This window comes from Micromys minutus (assembly GCF_963924665.1).
Source record: "Micromys minutus genome assembly, chromosome: 13".
Classification (NCBI taxonomy): domain Eukaryota; kingdom Metazoa; phylum Chordata; class Mammalia; order Rodentia; family Muridae; genus Micromys; species Micromys minutus.
This window is the reverse complement of record NC_137982.1, coordinates 27514726-27531842: the sequence shown is the minus strand read 5'-3', so window position 1 is coordinate 27531842 and position 17117 is coordinate 27514726. Positions and strand designations below refer to the sequence as shown.

The 17117-nt window shown below is 43.3% G+C and overlaps 1 protein-coding gene across 2 annotated transcripts in view; it reads right to left on the bottom strand.

Moving 5' to 3' along the window:
• Window positions 1-17117, bottom strand: part of FMNL2 (formin like 2) — a 259204-nt gene that overhangs the window by 110127 nt on the left and 131960 nt on the right. For both annotated transcript variants that reach the window (XM_080927503.1, XM_080927502.1), the window contains exon 2: window positions 4520-4603. In XM_080927503.1, coding sequence (XP_080783629.1) covers window positions 4520-4603 — 84 coding nt within the window. The remainder of the gene's footprint in view (window positions 1-4519; window positions 4604-17117) is intronic.

The window sequence follows — 17117 nt, the reverse complement described above, 5'->3', positions numbered from 1 at the left end:
CTGAAACAAATATTTTTGTAATTGAATTATTAATTTATATTTGAAAAATTTAAACTTTAGGTGCACAGCTCCTGCATATTTACATGGCTGTACAACCATCACTCTGTGTAACTACAGCAATTTCTATCGGATCAGAGAAAAAGCCCTGGCCAACGGCAGCCGTTCATCCCTGGCCATGCCAACTACTAACCTACCTTCTCCTCTACAGGGCTTCCTATCCTGGGCACTTCATACAAACAGAAGCACAATCACAACACTTCTCAATACTACAGACCCACATGTGGGTAACATGGCTCGCACACGGGATTAAGGTGAGCACCCGCATGGAATGGCAAACGCAGAAGCTTTTAGCTCCTGTCCCTCTGGTCCCTCCCACATATACACAGGACAAATGACAGTTGCGCATGAGGTACACTAATGGGTGCACAAGAAGTCATTTGTGTTAGACCCATTTTCACAATGAAGTGTGTGTGCACAATTCACCAACACTGGTTATTCGCCATCATGGCCACTGTGTGGCAAACAAGGCTCAGTGTCAAGCTACAACTCCCTGCTTTCTTTTTCCCTTTTAGTGGAACATAGCACACTACAGACAGGAAAACAGAGAGAAGCCTCGATGTTTCTTTCCTAGTGTATCAGCCATGCATCGACGCTGCAGGGAAGGCAGCGGAGAGCCGTGGTTAGGACACCAACTAGAGTCTGTGCCGTCTCCAAAACCAGGCTGTGACCTCTGGCACGTGCTTAATCTCTTGGCTTTCCCTCTTACGTTACAGAAAGGCACTACTACCTGGAACTGATTTGGGGATTAGGCATAAAGATAATCTACGAACTGCTGGCTTTGAGCAATAACCATTGTTCTTTAACTGCCAGCAAGAGATCAGCTGCGACACGTCAGAGCTCATGGAGCCGCTGCCGTGAAAGGGCACATACAGAAGTGGCGGATGGGAGTCCTAAGCTTTGGTGTTCCGGCCCACAGACGTTTAATAGAAGTAATTTAACCATAAACCCGACATACTCCTCCTCACATCAAGACCCTAAAGTCCCCAACATCAGCCTTGGGAAGATGTTCTAAGTCTGAGAGGAAACCATGACTGTCAAAAATCTTCCAGCACGCCATTTCTGGGACATCTGAGGCAGTAAAGAAATAACGGCATAAAGCACCAGGCATGGGCAACACAGGCAGATCTCTGCATTAAAGCCAGCCTGGTCTACAGAGTGAGTTCTAGGACATCCAAGACTACACAAAGAAGCCCTGTCTTGAAAAACCCAAGCTCCTCCCAACCCCCAGAGGAATAAACTAGAAAGGAACCTGGCCTGGAAAGACATTTATTTAAAAAGAAAGGAATCTGTGAATAGACAAATAAGGAATACTGAGAGTAAGAGAAATAGTGTTCCCAGGGGAGAAATATCAGTTGTTTATCTAATGGTCAGCACTGAAAACATACTTAAGAGTGACATCATACAGACTGAGCAGGCTATATTTAGAAATATATATATATATATACACATACATATACATACATCTATGTGGTGGTTGAATAAGAATGGACCATATAGGCTCATATATTTGAATGTTTAGTCATCAGAGAGTAGAACTCTTTGATAGGATTGGAAGGTGTAGCCTTATTAGAGGAAATGTGGTTGTGGGGGTGGGGAGGGTCGGACTTTGAGAGAAAAAAAAAAAGCCTATGCAAGACCCAGACTCACTCTTCCTCAGCCAGCAGACTAGCATGTAGCTCTCTCAACGCCTGCTCCAGAACCATGCCTTACATGCCTGCTATGGTGTCACATGTGATGGTGATAAGGGACTAGGCCTCTGAAACTGTAAGCTGGCCCCTGGTTAAATGCCGTCTTTTATGAGAGCTGCCATGGTCAGTGTCTGCTCACGGCAATAGAAGAATGATTGGGATGGAAGTTGGTACCGGGGACGGTGCTGTGAAAGGCCTGACCATGCTGCTTGTTGTGGAATGCTAACTCGGGAGTTTGGATTAGGAAAGCACTTTAATGTTTCAGGACACGCCAATCAACAGAACTTGACAGCTTTGGCCACAAGGTTCTGGCATTAGAGTCAAGGATACAAGAAAGGAGCTGTGGAATCTACCTCCACAGCTAAGAAAAAAATACTGAGAGCAGACATGTGTTGGGGGTGTCTCTGCATGGAGGCCTCTGGGGGCCATTGTGTGAAGCTGTAAACGAGACCCCAGAGTGTGGGATGTCTGCAAAGGGTGCTGGCCAGGTGAACTAGGACAGAAGTGTACTGCAGTCAACAATGCCGAGAAGAATTAAGAGATCTGGACTGCTTTGGCATTGGACATGGAGGTGAAGAACTTCGAGTTTGCCCGGATGGTTTTTGGTCTTTGGTCCATACTATTTGCACTACGCTCCCTTTACTCCCTTTTGTGATGGAAATGTATATCCTGTGCCGTTGTATGTCGGAAGCATGCAATAATGGTTTTTGATTTTTTACTGGGAATTACAGCTAAGAGATTGCCAGAACTCTCAGAAGAAGCTTTGAACTTTCAAATAGTGTTGATACTGTGAAAGACTAGAAAAACTTTTAAAGATGGGCTAAACGCATTCTATATTATGATATGGCCGTAAACCCACAGACACCAGGGAGTGGAATGCAGTAGCTGAATACGAATGGTCCTCATAGGCTCATATAGTCACCACACAGTAGAACTCTGATAGGATTAGAAGGGTGAGGAGGTGTGGCCTTGTTGGAGGAAATGTGTCACCAGGGAGGGCTTTGAGTTTTAAAGCTTTTAAAGACACAAAACCCAGTGTCTTAATCTGCCTAAAGATTAGAATGTAGCTTTCAGCTACTTCTTCAGCATCATGCTTTCAGCCACAGTGTTAACAAACTAAACCTCTAAAACTGTAAGCAACTTCCCAGTTAAGTGCTTTCTATTATAAGAGTAGCCTTGATCATGGTGTTTCTTCATGGCAACTGTGACAGTAACTAAGACACTTACATAGATGCATGCAACAGTTAGTGAAAAAAAGAAGCCATGAATTTGAAAAGGAAAAAGGAGGAGATATATTGGAAATTTTGGAGTGAAAGAAGAGAAAGGGAAAAATGACAAAATGTATAAAACCTCAAAAAATTACATACATATATACATACATGGGAAGAGTGTTGAAGAAAGAAAGGAAGGCAGGTAAGTAATTCAGTCTACCTTTGCCTCTGTGTTCTCTATGTCTTCCCCACCTTGGGTACTGGAATTAAAACCTAAACTTCATGAATGCTAAGGAAGACCCTGCCATCAAGCCCTATTCTAATTTGTAAAGTAAAACGTCCACCTGTACAAAGGATAATCACAGACATGGTCATTGGCAAATGTATGAACACACAGAAGTGTGAAGCGCGCACGCGCATGTGTGTGTGTGTGTGTGTGTGTGTGTGTGTGTGTGTGTCTTTGTATCTGTGTCTGTGTGTGTCTGTGTATCTGTGTGTGCATCTGTGTCTGTGTATCTGTGTGTCTGTGTGTGTCTGTGCATGTGTCTGTGTGTCTGTGTGTCTGTGTGTGTGTCTGTGTGTGTCTGTGTGTGTGTCTGTATGTGTCTGTGTGTGTGTATGTGTGTGTGTGTCTTTGTATGTGTGTGTGTGTCTGTGTATCTGTGTGTGTGTGTCTGTGTGTGTGTCTGTGTCTGTGTGTGTCTGTGTGTGTGTGTCTGTGTGTGTGTGAGTGTATGTGTGTGTGTCTGTGTGTCTGTGTGTCTGTGTCAAAAACGGGGTAGAAAAGGGGGTAGGGATCACATGAATATACTTTATTTGATTGTTAAAGACAGAACGAGGTAGGGGCAACATTTGGGGTGTAAATAAATAAAACAATTAATTGAAAAATAATATTAACCCTCATAAAAAATAGGGAAAATAGAAGAGAGATTTCTAGGCATTATGCCAGACGGGGCAGGGGGTAAAACATCTTTTCTTCTGATGTACAGAGCTCATACTTTCGATTTCCTATACAGAGGGCCCAGAGAATGATGCTTATAACACAGACCACAGAGTAAAATTTAAATATAAAAGGAAAGACCAACAAAAAACCTTTTACTTCTTATTTTATACCCCTCAGAAGAGTATGAATTTGTCATAATGAGTTAAAAACAAAATAGTAACGGCTGGGAACTAGAGAAAGTGGGCAGCAATGTTGTTTGCTACCGATGTTTCTTTATATACAGTTTACCTTCTCACATGGCAACATGCCAGTTTTCAGGAAGGCCACTTAAACCATAAGATCTATACCACTTACGCAACATAAGCTCCTACGTAAGGCATACAGAACAGATAACTTCATTTTGAGTTGTCCACTTAACCTGCTTTCCCATGAAATATCTCAGAAAATGAAAAAACTAATGTAGTAAGTAATTGTCTACCTTTCCTCTGATAAGAAACCCAGACACCAACGATCAGAATGAAGAAATTCATGTACCTCCTGCGATAAGCTCAACCCACACAGGAACAATATACTATTTCCCCTTTCCTTGATTCCTCCATAGAAAATGACTTTCTTACCTGATCACAGATCAGCTCCCATTTTTTCTCATTATCATACTGCCGCAGGAGCCTGGCTTTGTCAGGAGGCAGGTTCATAGCATTCTGTGAAAATAAGAAGTAAAAAGACCTGTTACATACCATAGTATGTCATAGGTATAGAAAAATCCACCAAGGCCCTTTCATGACAGCATTTCAATGCCTAGCAAATGATTCCGTGAGGGTACCACATCCTCTGAGATTCATGTGTATGAGGGGAACACTCACACCCACGGTCAGGAGATGAAAGGAAGGAGCAGCCTGCTTTAAAAGAATCAGACAAGCATCTCAGCAAAAGTGGCTCTGTCCATTCATTTCATGGCAGCCTCCCCTTATAGCCAATCAAGAGGTAAGAAGTGGCTTTTCAGAAACTATGGTTCCCGTGTAGGCACAGAGACACCAAAAGAAGACTCAATGGCTAAAGTTGCTGAAAGAAAATGTCAAGATTGCCATCAGATGACGGGTAGGGATGCTTAGCAACTTCCACAGATGTCACACGAAAGTGAGGTAGAACAAAATAAAAGGCAGACAGGCAACAATAACTGTCCTCTGGGCCCTCTGGCTTGCTAAGATCAATTCAACCCTTAACCGCTTGCATGCCAGGTTAAGCAGGCAGCAAGGAATGGACACCAAGGTCAGCAAGGTATTTAGACACAAACCCTGCTGCAACTAGGACACATGTCCTGCAGAGCTGAACATGGACCTGCCTGAACACAGGCATGTTTATGACCCTGATGTCCCAAATACCCGATCATACATACTACCAAGATTCTTGGCCACAGGACTTGGTGGCAAAGTCTGAGAGCCCAGAAGAAACTCAGATCTGTCTGTGTCCCCTCTAAAGGCCCCGTGCTGTAAACACTTGAACTAAGTACTTGCGTAAGGTGTTATGTCTCTTGATCACCCCATCCCAACAGATGTTTGTCTAGGCCAACATCTGGGACAGCACATGCAAAAGTCTTCACCTATCAAGGCTCAGACTCCCGACCCTCTGAAGGCCTCTGCTTACAGGCTGACAGACTGTGCCTCCTGTTCTGGGTTTTCATGCTGTTAAAGAGTGGGCAAACAGACTTACTATCCGGGAATCACCACGTGGTGAGCTGATAGGTTTAACCCAAGCATTTCCCCTAAACTCAGCCTGCCATTCACATTGATATTCCTCAAATATATCTACCATCTACTTATCTGAATAGAAGCCATCAGACTTCCAGGCTGGTCGGTGACTTCAGAATGTCAAAGGATTAATCTTTTTTAAGGTTTAAATCACTTCTGTGCTGACAATGTACTTAGAACTGTAGACTGCAGAGTTTTAAGTGGAACTACTAAAACTTCCTAAATATTGAAATACATAAAATGGGGGAAATAGTTTCATGTGACCCAGCTCCTTGAAACAGCTCCTTAAAATAGAATGAAAAAGTATCTAAGTGACTCTGTTCAGTTTAAAAAAAAAAAAAAAAAGTTAAGCAACTTTGGGATATGGCAAAGAATTCCATCTATATCTGTCTTTGGAGGAGGGACACAAGGTTATTTACTGTTAAGTAAACAACTCTTTATTACTTATTTGTGTGTGCCCAGAAGATGGATGTTTTCCTCCTAAACTGGTTCGTGACCCGTAGATTAGTATCCCTGGGTAAGATTAAATGCAGTACAAGATTGCAAGATAAGTTAACTGAGTTTTCCCCTCAAGCCCTCATTCATCTCCAGAGATAGGAAGGAATTTTTCAAATGCCTGAACTATAATGTCCAAAGCAGTGGAGGAAGCATGAGGCATGTCTAATCTCAATCTTCCAGGCATAGGCATGTGAGGTTGATATGATTTCCCCCGGTTATAAGAAACAAGTCTGGCTGAACATGGCTAACTTGCTTAAGGCTGCACAGCCTCCATTGGTAACAAACCCTGTTAAATTCCCAGGATGCATTCTAATGGTGCCGCTGAGTTCATTTTGCAGAAAAATAAAATGCCAGGCTACTTAAAACGCTGTGCTGACTCTCGGCTAAGCACTCATGCAAGTAGTTAGCAATGGCAATTGGAGGGCCCTGATGGTTTGGGGGGGGGCTAAGATTCTCCTTCTACACTTTTGATTAAACACCCTTTTGTTTGACAAATGGTTTTGAGACACTCTCCCTGTACAAATACAGTGCAGCATGCTGGGTGGCACTAGACAGTCTTGTATGATGACGGGAACACAAAGGTTTCCTAACTCTGGCAAGTGTTCGCACAGTGTGTCAGAAGGATGCTGGGATTGGGTAAAGGATACAGACCGGGAGGAAGGACTGACCATGGGAAGTTAAACATGAACAGAGCTCACACTGAACAGTGAACAGTGGACAGAAAGCTGCTGAGCAGAGCAAACGAGAAGGGGGATGGGACACAGGAATGTGTGGCACAGTCAAAGTGCTCAGAGTAGCCAGTGCGGCCAGAAAGAGACTAAGAATGAAGGGGGGGAAGGGCCGTGAGTCAAAGCTGTACCATGAGCAGAAATGCCCCTCAAGCTCAGTAAGTGTAAAGTGTAACATGAAGCCTACAAATGCCTACACGTATGTCTGTGTGCAAGCATGTAGTGGCGATGGAAACCAGAAGAGAGCATCAGATGCCCTAAGAGTTACAGACGTCTGTGAGTCTCCATGTGGGAACAGGGAATGGAACCTGTCACCTCTGGAAGAGCCAGTACTCTTAACTGCTTCCTGAGCCACCTCTCCAACCTCTGAAACACTTTAAAAACAAGAAAATGATACAAGCAAGTAGTTTTCTCAGGTAGCTGCAAACACCACACACAGGATGCTTAGCAAACGTGGAAGCAGAGGGGCAGGGGCGGGGCAGCTGAGGAGCTGAGCTCAGCCAACAAAGTACTTGCTGTATACAAATGTGAGGCCACTCAGATCTCCAGAACCCCAGGTCAAAATCCTGTTCCTGGGGCAACCCTCTGTTACCCCTAGAATACAGAAAGGAGATAGGGAGCTAGCCAGATTAGCCAAACATCAAGTTCCAAGTTTAACTGAGAGATTCTGTCTCAGTTTTTAAGTATTTAAAGCAATTTAAAAAGACACCCAGTGTCCACCTGAGACATCCACAGGCGCTGTGTGGCACACACTCACACCCACTCGAAAACAAATCTACAGATACACACACACACACACACACACACACATGCACAAAAGGGAATGAGGTTACGACAGACAAGTTCCATGAGACCTGACTGGATAGATGCAAGGTCTGGAAGGATATCAAGACACAGTGTCTCTAACATCCCTGGTGAGATCTGAGGACTTATGGGAAAACCAAGAGAACAATCAAAGCAGATGTCCTGAGTTTGGAGGCTGGAGACCTGGTCTGCCTTGCCCTGAAGAAAAAGAGCCATAACTACTTTGAACTCAAGAATAGTTCTTGTCGGGAGTGGCATCTCTCTACACCAAAGTTAAAACAATGGGGAAGTAATGTAATTTTAATCTCAAAAAATACGTAAGAAGTAATTTAAAAAATTAAAACTACGCTTGGTAGTCATCTATCAGGCATCTAAAACACCAGCTTCTCTCAGTCAGTCCTCTGAGATGCTCAGGAAGAGCACAGATGAGTAATCCCACAGGGACTTAATTTAGAATCAGACATCCACAGAAACTGGTAATGACAACTCTAAGATTTTAGAGTTAACTCTTCCTGTTCTACTGTACAGGACAGGACTCTGAAGGCTACTCTAACTACTGGTGCAGGTAACTCATAAACATATTGTATCTATCCCCACAGTCCTCAGATATCCATGTAAATGTACCGCTCCGTGATTGGCCTGGATGTGTACATCAACGTCTAGGTTTCCCAGCATGATGGCACCCCCGTCACCCAGACCTACTGACACCTGAGTCATGGGGCTCTGTCTCCTTCTCTTACCCATCACTGGGCTCTACGAATTTAATCATAAAGCTGCCACATGCAAATGCCTGCTATCAGTCCACTAAAGGTATACTGTATTTGTGTTGGAAAGTTCAGTGAATGACGATTACCCAAGCTCTATACTGGATGAGCTGCTTGCTACAATCAATTCATCATGAAGCATGCTCTTTCGGCAGGGAACGCCCACCGTTCATCATCAGGACCACCGCCTAGCTACAAGAAGATACCCTGCTTGAATTCTGACACCAATACATCCATGACATCTCACATTTTTCTCTGTTAATAACCAACTCACAGGATGGCAGCCACTACACTGTGGGGAGGTTGTGGAACGCGTAAATGAGGAGACGCAGCCATCTTCTCAGTCTAAAGTATCTTTACTGACTTAGGGTTCTGTTTTCACTGTAAGTATCCACACTAAAAAGCATTTCTCAAATCTCACAAAACATCAACCAATGGGGTGTTTTACTTATTACTTTTCAGATGGGAACTCATTGGCAACAGTCCACAATTCTAATATTTTCCAGTAAATAAAATGAATGTTAGGCATTCTTTCACTGCACATAATCCACACGAACTCCTGTCTGGTCACCAGAACCCTCGCACTGCTATCAGCTGCTGTAATTAACCTACCCAAGGTACAGTTATACTTACGGCCCCTGTTCCAACATTAAGTGCCTTCCTTATTAAAACCATTTCAAAACAGAATGGCATGTTCATATTTCTGAATATTTTATAAAGGCATTAGCAATGGCTACAAAGCATCTATCACAGCTGTATATTTACAGTTATAATTGCAGATAAATATGTAACAGAGTGGAATGAAGGTACCCTGTTCATTCAGAAACAAATCAACTCATGCTGGACAATACAGAATTTTCTGATCCCACTCTTGTCCTGGGTACCTGGTAAAAAATGAAAACCTGTAAAATATCCTTCTTTTACCTCATATCCTCAGGACTCAAAGTGAGAAACCTACAAGGCAGTACTGAAGGTAACAGCAAACTGAGCGTAGTATCATGGAAGGCAGTGATAACCTCGTCATCTTGCAAAGGAAGCTCATGGTTATTAAGCCACAAGATTCTCTAGTGGGAAATGTTCACTTAGAAGATAGAGAAGACATGGGCTTGGTAAGCCATGTTGCTTCTGGGAAAAAGGAAGGTGGAAGGTGTGAATAAGACATGTAGTTTATACAGCCTCCCAGAGCTCTTAACTTAACAGGGACACACGCTTTCTAGGAATCCAGCAAGCAAAAAAAAAAAGCATAGGATAAAACCGTTTTCTGCACAAGCACGAGGGCCAGACTTCAACTCCCAAGCATCACATAAAAAGCCAAACAGCCATCAATGCCAAGCATTGAAGAACAGAGACGAACAGATCCAAGGAGATCCAGACCCACCACATCATAGCCAAAAAAGGGAAGCTCTGGTTCAGTGAGAGGTCCTTCTCAACGTAATAAGGCAAAGGGCAGTAGAGGAACACAAGCAGTGTTCTCCTTGGGCCTTCACATGTGAGGGGACAGGTTTCTCTCTCTCTCTCTCTCTCTCTCTCTCTCTCTCTCTGTGTGTGTGTGTGTGTGTGTGTGTGTGTAAGAGGGAAGGAGGGAGAGGGAAAGATTATCACTTCACATAACCACAAACACAAGCAATTCAGTTGTGGTTGAAAAGGTAAATTTACCCTCCTAGCCAATTCCATGTGACTATAGTCATCTTGAACAGCAAATCTTCAGAGCTTTCATCTTTGAAATGTAACCGTCTGTACCTATTAAACAACTCCCCATTTCCCAGCCCTTAAAACCACAGCCTTTGCAATGAAGCAGGAAAAGATGACGGGCTTAAGCATCCAGAGTAAACTTCAGGAAGCAGATGAGAGAAGGGTTAGTATGCAGAACCAGCCTAGCTGGCTCCTAATCCTTAGGCTGATGGTGGTGATGTGCACAATTTGAATAGAAAGGCATATAAAATAAACAGCCCAAAGCTGAAGAATCCAGTCATTCAAAACAGAACCAAAGGTAAGAGTCAAAACAAAGCAAGATGCACCATTAACTGTTGTTCTAATCATCTCAGGCCCTTGGGTGCTTTCCATCATGTGTGAGTGCAGCTGGGGTTGGCTGCCAGCTCAGCACGTGGCTCCTTTCTCTGTGTAACTGAAAAGCCATTCTATAATCGTGACTACCTGACATCCTCAATTGTTAGGAAGCTAAGCTCCAGGACACTGGTAAGATAGTCAGCCTGTTTCCCCCAGCGTGACTCAGGCAGGCAGCCAAATGGCTCCCCTGAGTGAGTCACTATGGCCAAGGTCTTTCATTATCACTGTTACTTTATGTAATCACTGAAGGTATCGGTGTCATTCCAGGGAGCCAGAGAAGCCCACAGGAGTGTAAATAAGTCTCTCCCTAATCGGGTTCCATCTATAAAAACCTGACCGGAAACTTGTCCTTTGTAGGGAACAAGACACACCTCTGACCTCCCATTTCAATCTTAGGTGCAATCTGTTGCCTTTGGAAGCTTGCTTTCTGTGAGCATGGAATGAAATATGTACCCATTCACAAGTCCAGACCCAAGCTGGGCTTGAAGCCTTTATACCTGTAAACCTATCTTTTTGGGAAAACAAGGCAGGAGATTGCTATGAGGATTGGTTAGCCTGAGCTACTCAGTAAGTTCTAGACCAACCTCGACTACAGAGTGAGGTCCTGTCTCAAATAAAACAAAAATGTACAGAACTGGAAAGACAAGCTTGTGGCCCCCTGGTCCAAGTCCAGCCATTCTTTTCAGGTCCATGTAAATGCCTGGCCCCAGCTGACGGAGAGATGCGCTTTAATGCGGACCTAGTGTGCATATGCCAACTCTGCCGACTAAGTGCACAATGCACTGAGTGCAACCAAATGGGATAGCTGGTCTGGACAGAAGAGTGTCGCTGGCAAGACAGTCGCTGAGGCCATGTTCCCTGCACACTGGCTCCTTGTTCCTCGTTCCACCAGCTCAGGAGTCAATACCCGACCACACAACCCCCCTCTGGCTAGAATCCCAACTGAAGTATAGCTTGCTGTCACAGTCCGGATTGTGATGTCTGGTGCCTTGGCATGCTCTGGAGTTCATACAACCCTTCCCTTCAAGCCTGTAAACTCCTGTGCCAGAACTGTTTGCGTGTGTGCACTCACACATGTCTGTATGTACGCATTCACACAAGGCCACACAAGAGATGCACAAAATGTCTTCATGGGCAGCCTTTGGATAACAGGAGGCTAGACATTCACAGGTACTTGGCTGATGGACACAGATCAAGTTTGGGAAGTAGAAATAGGAAGCTCAGGAGTTCGAGGCCAGCCTCAGCTACCCAGTAAGTCTGAAAACACAAACACCTGAATCAAAAACCCAGAGAAAGGCTTATTTTTTATATAATATCAACTTTCATACCACAAAATTATATTGTAAAAATATCTTGATAACTGAATATAAGTTCAAACTAACTATAAAACAGATGAGACACACTCACCCGATCATCTACGGCAGCTTATTTTCACCTGTTCCTTCCCCTAAAATCCTGACCCTGCCCTGCCCTCAACATTCCTCCTTCCCTTCTTGGAAGCTTAGGATCTTGGTCTCCATGCCTTTGCATAGTCAGGGCCTTCCTCATCCTCCTATACCTCATTACAAAGATAACCATGGGAAAAGCTGTTTAAGACTATAGTCAACAAGGGCGTGGCTTATGACACAAGAGAACAGTTAAGCCTTTGTCTTAAAAATAAGTGTATCTTCACAATCATGGCAAATAATCAAAGCCCTAACACTGCTAGAGGCTGGAACTCTGGTTCTCCCAGTACCTCCTCACCCTGGTCTAAAGATTAGGGAGGACTCATCCATTCGGATTTGACTGCAGGTATGACTCAGCAGTGGAGAGCTCAAACTGCCCTCCAGTGGACTCGGTTCCGTTCCCAGCACTCACATCAGGAGGTTTAAGACCACCTCCAACTGCAGCTCCAGGAACTACAACTCACATGTGCTGGCCCATACCCAGATTCATGTGGTCATTTTCTTTTTTTTTTTTTTTTAATTTTTAGGAGGAATCTTAAAATGGGGAGGTTCTCACAGAATACTTGAATAAAACGAACATAATCATGAGCATCTATGAAAGTGAAAAACTTTTCTTAGAGGCCCTCTAGGAGATTTGCATAAATTGGGATACTTACTCCTACGTTATTGTTAAGAATGCAAAACAGCATACCCAATAGAAAAAACAATGTGCTCATTCTTCGAAAAGTATCCACAACCAAGAATAGGGGCACATGCCTGCAATCCCAGCACTTAGGAGGCTAAAACAGGCTAACCATGAGTTTGAGGCCAGCCTGGAATATATAGTAGTGTCTGTTTCAACAACACGAAAAGTATACAGTATACACAGACTTAATAAGTGACCTCACAATTCCACCCAACTTACATGCATGCGAGCGCGCACACACATGTGCACACACACATACACACTTAAACTGATAACTAATATTTGTGAAAATATGTAACTAAAAGAACACTAATATTTGTAGCTATAATAGTCACAATAAACAAAGAATAAAGCAACCCAAAAATCCAAAAGCAGATGACTGGAAAATAAAATACAATATAAACATGAAAAAGAATATTATTAACCATAAATTGCATCAAATTTTGCAATGGAATATGATTCCCCCTTTCAGTGTGCATGTAAAAAGAGCATTCCTATACACAAAATAAATTTTAAAAATACATCCACACAATGTCTTTAATTAATTGATTTGCTTGCTTGCTTGCTTGCTTGCTTGCTTATCCATATATTTACTGGTTTATGAAGTACCATGACAGGACAAAGTCCACCACCTTGTATTCTGGATGAGGCCATTCATGTCTGACGAGAATTACATCTCCTTGATGGGAAGCCCCATGGGAAATTACCCAACTCTATTCTAGGAAGCCTAAGTCCAGGTGCCCCAGCTAACTTATCTTGGTCTCCTTTTTGTTTCTTTGTACAAACCTCCTCCTGCCTCTGCAGAACAAAATGCCAGGATGTAAGGTTTGCCTTTAAGAAGCCCTCACTCTGACAGCTCTGGGCTCCAATAAAGACTGTCAGTTGTCTGTACACTGTGTTTGAGAGCTTTTCTCCAGTGGGCACCCTGTAAAAGCTTAATTCCATAAAATGCCATAAAAACAGAAGAATGTGGCCACACAACAGACAGAGGCAGGTGGATCTCTGTGAGCCAAACTGGTCTACAAAGTGAATTCTAGGCTTGGCAGTGAGATCACATCAGGACAATGCCATCTGGATAGAACAGATTTTCTCTTCTGCCTAACCAGACTGGGACCCCGATACTGACAAAGATAAAGTGAGGCCCCTTGGTTCTAAACAAAGAAAGGGATGGGAGGGGGAGGAAAAACAAAAAAACCTGAGCAGTAATGGCAGTGTTCAGGGAGATGGATAAAAAGAGATCCGACAGGATCTCATAACACAGTAGATCTAGTAGAGGTGCCACTCAACTTTAGGACTTGGCCATATTCCAGAAGAAGAAAAACAAAAACAAAAAAACATGCACATGGGACATGAAAGGAGTGCGTGCATACAGTGTGTGGGGTGGGGGCCAGTCCTCACTATATGGGTTCCCTGTACACTAGGCTGGGTAAAGCACAGTACTAGGGAAAGGCACCCAACTCTAGTAGCTGAACTCAGTCCACACGCTCAACGTGTTCTAGAGTCAAATACTCTTCAGTTTCCTACAAAGCAGTGTTATGCTTTCTCAAGAGAACTGTATCTGAAAATATGCCAAGATACTATAGTGGCCATGAAATCTATACATTCTGTAACACCCTGACTCTTCTCACTCAAAAGAAAAGCCCAACTCATATGCACCAATCTACCCTAATTCCAGTGACACCCTCAACATCCAGCAACCGAATGATGAATCCCAAGGATTACTCAAGTGTGCCCATGACCCAGGTTTGGTCCTCTTCAAAGGAGAAATCCAACCACAGTTTGACATTAGGCACTAACAACCAGCAACAAAATCAAGGGATTTTTTTCTAATTCCAAATCTCCTTCTGAGCAAGCCTTTAAAAACAGACCCTCCTACCCTGTGCTGATCTCAGGGTCTGCTGGCCTGCTGCTGTCACTATGTCCTTCCTAAGGCAGCAAGGCACTGACAAGCAGCCCATTCACCCTCTCTCTCCTCTATGCATATATTTATACATGGTCGGCACAATATGTCCTCTGTTATTCCCCATGGCTGGGCAATAGGGGCATTATTGGATAGTGAGGTGCCACTCGTGCCGTTCATGGTTTCTAAGTAAATGGGACTTATTGAAGTTTATCCACCCAAAGCCTGCTATCATATCTTCATCTTGCTTTAGTGACTAAAGAACCCTAAGAGGTTAGGATGCTTTTTTAATAATGATAGCAAGGAAGTATAATGACAAGTTTGGTCATTGGAATCCTTTACATCGCAATTCAAATCCTGATTACTTGTGATCCACGATAAAAGCAATAGATCCCAGAGTCTCAATGGTGTCATCTAGAAGTGATAACAAGAAACACAGACAAAAACAAACAAAACCCCTGTCGGGGTCACTGGGAAACACTAAAAGGTACTTCTCTTGGCAACCATACATGGGTCCAAAGGTAAAGGCTTCAAGAGAGGCTATGGCAAAAGATGAAGATTCTGTGCAGATCATAAAGTCAAACAGAACAGGCAACCGTGTGTGTGTGTGTGTGTGTGTGTGTGTGTGTGTGTGTGTGTGTGTGTGCGCGCACGCACAACATGGCATGAATGAGTCATATCTGTAATACATCCTAGGATAACTACCAACCGCATGTTGACTAGTTAATAACCTTTTTAACTTCAATTCTCTCATCTGCATAATAAGGATGCTACTTACTAGAAAGAAATTCTTTGACAATTAAAAACTGAATGAGTGATTACATGAACTGTGTTTCATGGAGTTGACACATTATTTACTAGGCTTCATCTGTTGATTAATAGAACTCAGAATGCGGTACAACCAAAGTAAAGAAGGGAAGTGGAGAGAACTGAGCCTTGGTCTTTAACACAGTACATTGGAGCACTTCTCTGAGGTAACCGAAACTGCAGCATCATGGGTCCAAAAGTGAGTGCTAAGGACCCTACTGCCCAAAGTGATGTCCAACTCTGGAATGATTTTTTTAATAGATGTATTTATTATATATAAGTACACTGTAGCTGTCTTCAGACATACCAGAAGAGGGCATCAGATCTCATTACAGATGGTTGTGAGCCACTATGTGGTTGCTGGGATTTGAACTCAAGACCTCCAAAAGGGCAGTTGGTACTCTTAACCACTGAACCATCTCTCCAGCCCTGATTTTTAAGGTTCTGAAGGAAGAGAAAGTCTGTTTGATTCCATGGAAACTCCTAGCCTATAACAGGAGCTAAGCACTACCAGGTGGGCTGCAGTGGGGGGTGTGTTGAGGGGAGGGGTGCTGATCAAAGCCAGGGCCTTGCCTTTGCGGCACTCAGCATCTGCTGCAAATAGAAGGCAAGTAGGCAGAGAAAGTAAAACTAGCGGAACCGAGGGCATTGGTACAATCGGAATCGAAAGCTGAAGCTACAGTGCCCAGCAAGTGTACGTCTCACAGACAGTCACAATTCTTCTTAAAGCGGTGCTTGTCAACCTTCCCAAGGCTCCGACCTATGTAGTGGTGACCCTCAACCATAAAACTACTTTGGTTACTACTTCATGACTGTAATTTTGTTACCATTATGAATTGCAATGTGAATATCTGACCCTCTATGAAAAGGCTGTTTGACACCCACAAAGGGATGGAGACCCACAGGTTGAGAGCCACCAGTTTAAAGACTAAAAGGTCGTTTTCTCATACTTTATATATATGTGTGTGTTTCTGTGTGTGTGTGTGTGTGTTTGGGTTTTGGTTTTTTTTTTTTCCAAATGGCCACTGAGTTATTAGGATGTGTCAAAACAAACAAGCTTCCTTAAATAAATACTTACTGTTTGGACATAGTATTTAGAGATGGCGAAACAGTTAGGATGTACTTTTTTGCCTAGAGGGAACGGCAAAAAAAAAACAAAACAAAACAAAACAAAACAAAACACTGATTTCTATATTAAAGATCCTGCAACCTGAAAAAAGTTTGAGAGACACCAGGACAGATAAAAAGCCACCGTCCCGTTCACCACCTTCTGTGGATCACTGCTGTTTCCTAAGAGCATTCTGAAGTAAAGCTGCATAGTTTTACTGCTACACTTTCATCCCGTTACAGAAAAAGAAAATGATGTTAAAGCCTTGGATGAGGCTAGTTAAGAAAAATGGCCAACATATTTTGCAACTAGATAAATAAAATTTATCCAAAATATGAGATTTCCTCCCCCATCCCCGGAGAGGCTCTATGGAAACAGCACATTACACATTACACAGCAACAATCTGCCTTTACCTGGGAAGTTCTAATCTAGATTCGTTTTACCTATATACAGCAGAGGTGTGCACGCTTTGGGCTTCTCTGGGCCACAACAGATGGAGAACTATTCTGTTACACTGTTCCCCAAATCATTTGGGGAACACACAGCATCACTCTGAGAGCCTGGCACAGTATTAACCCTGACTCACTGATACTCAGTGGTACCCAACCTGAGTGATTAGGGACACATCTGCCCTAGCTCACACGCTCACAAAACTGACAC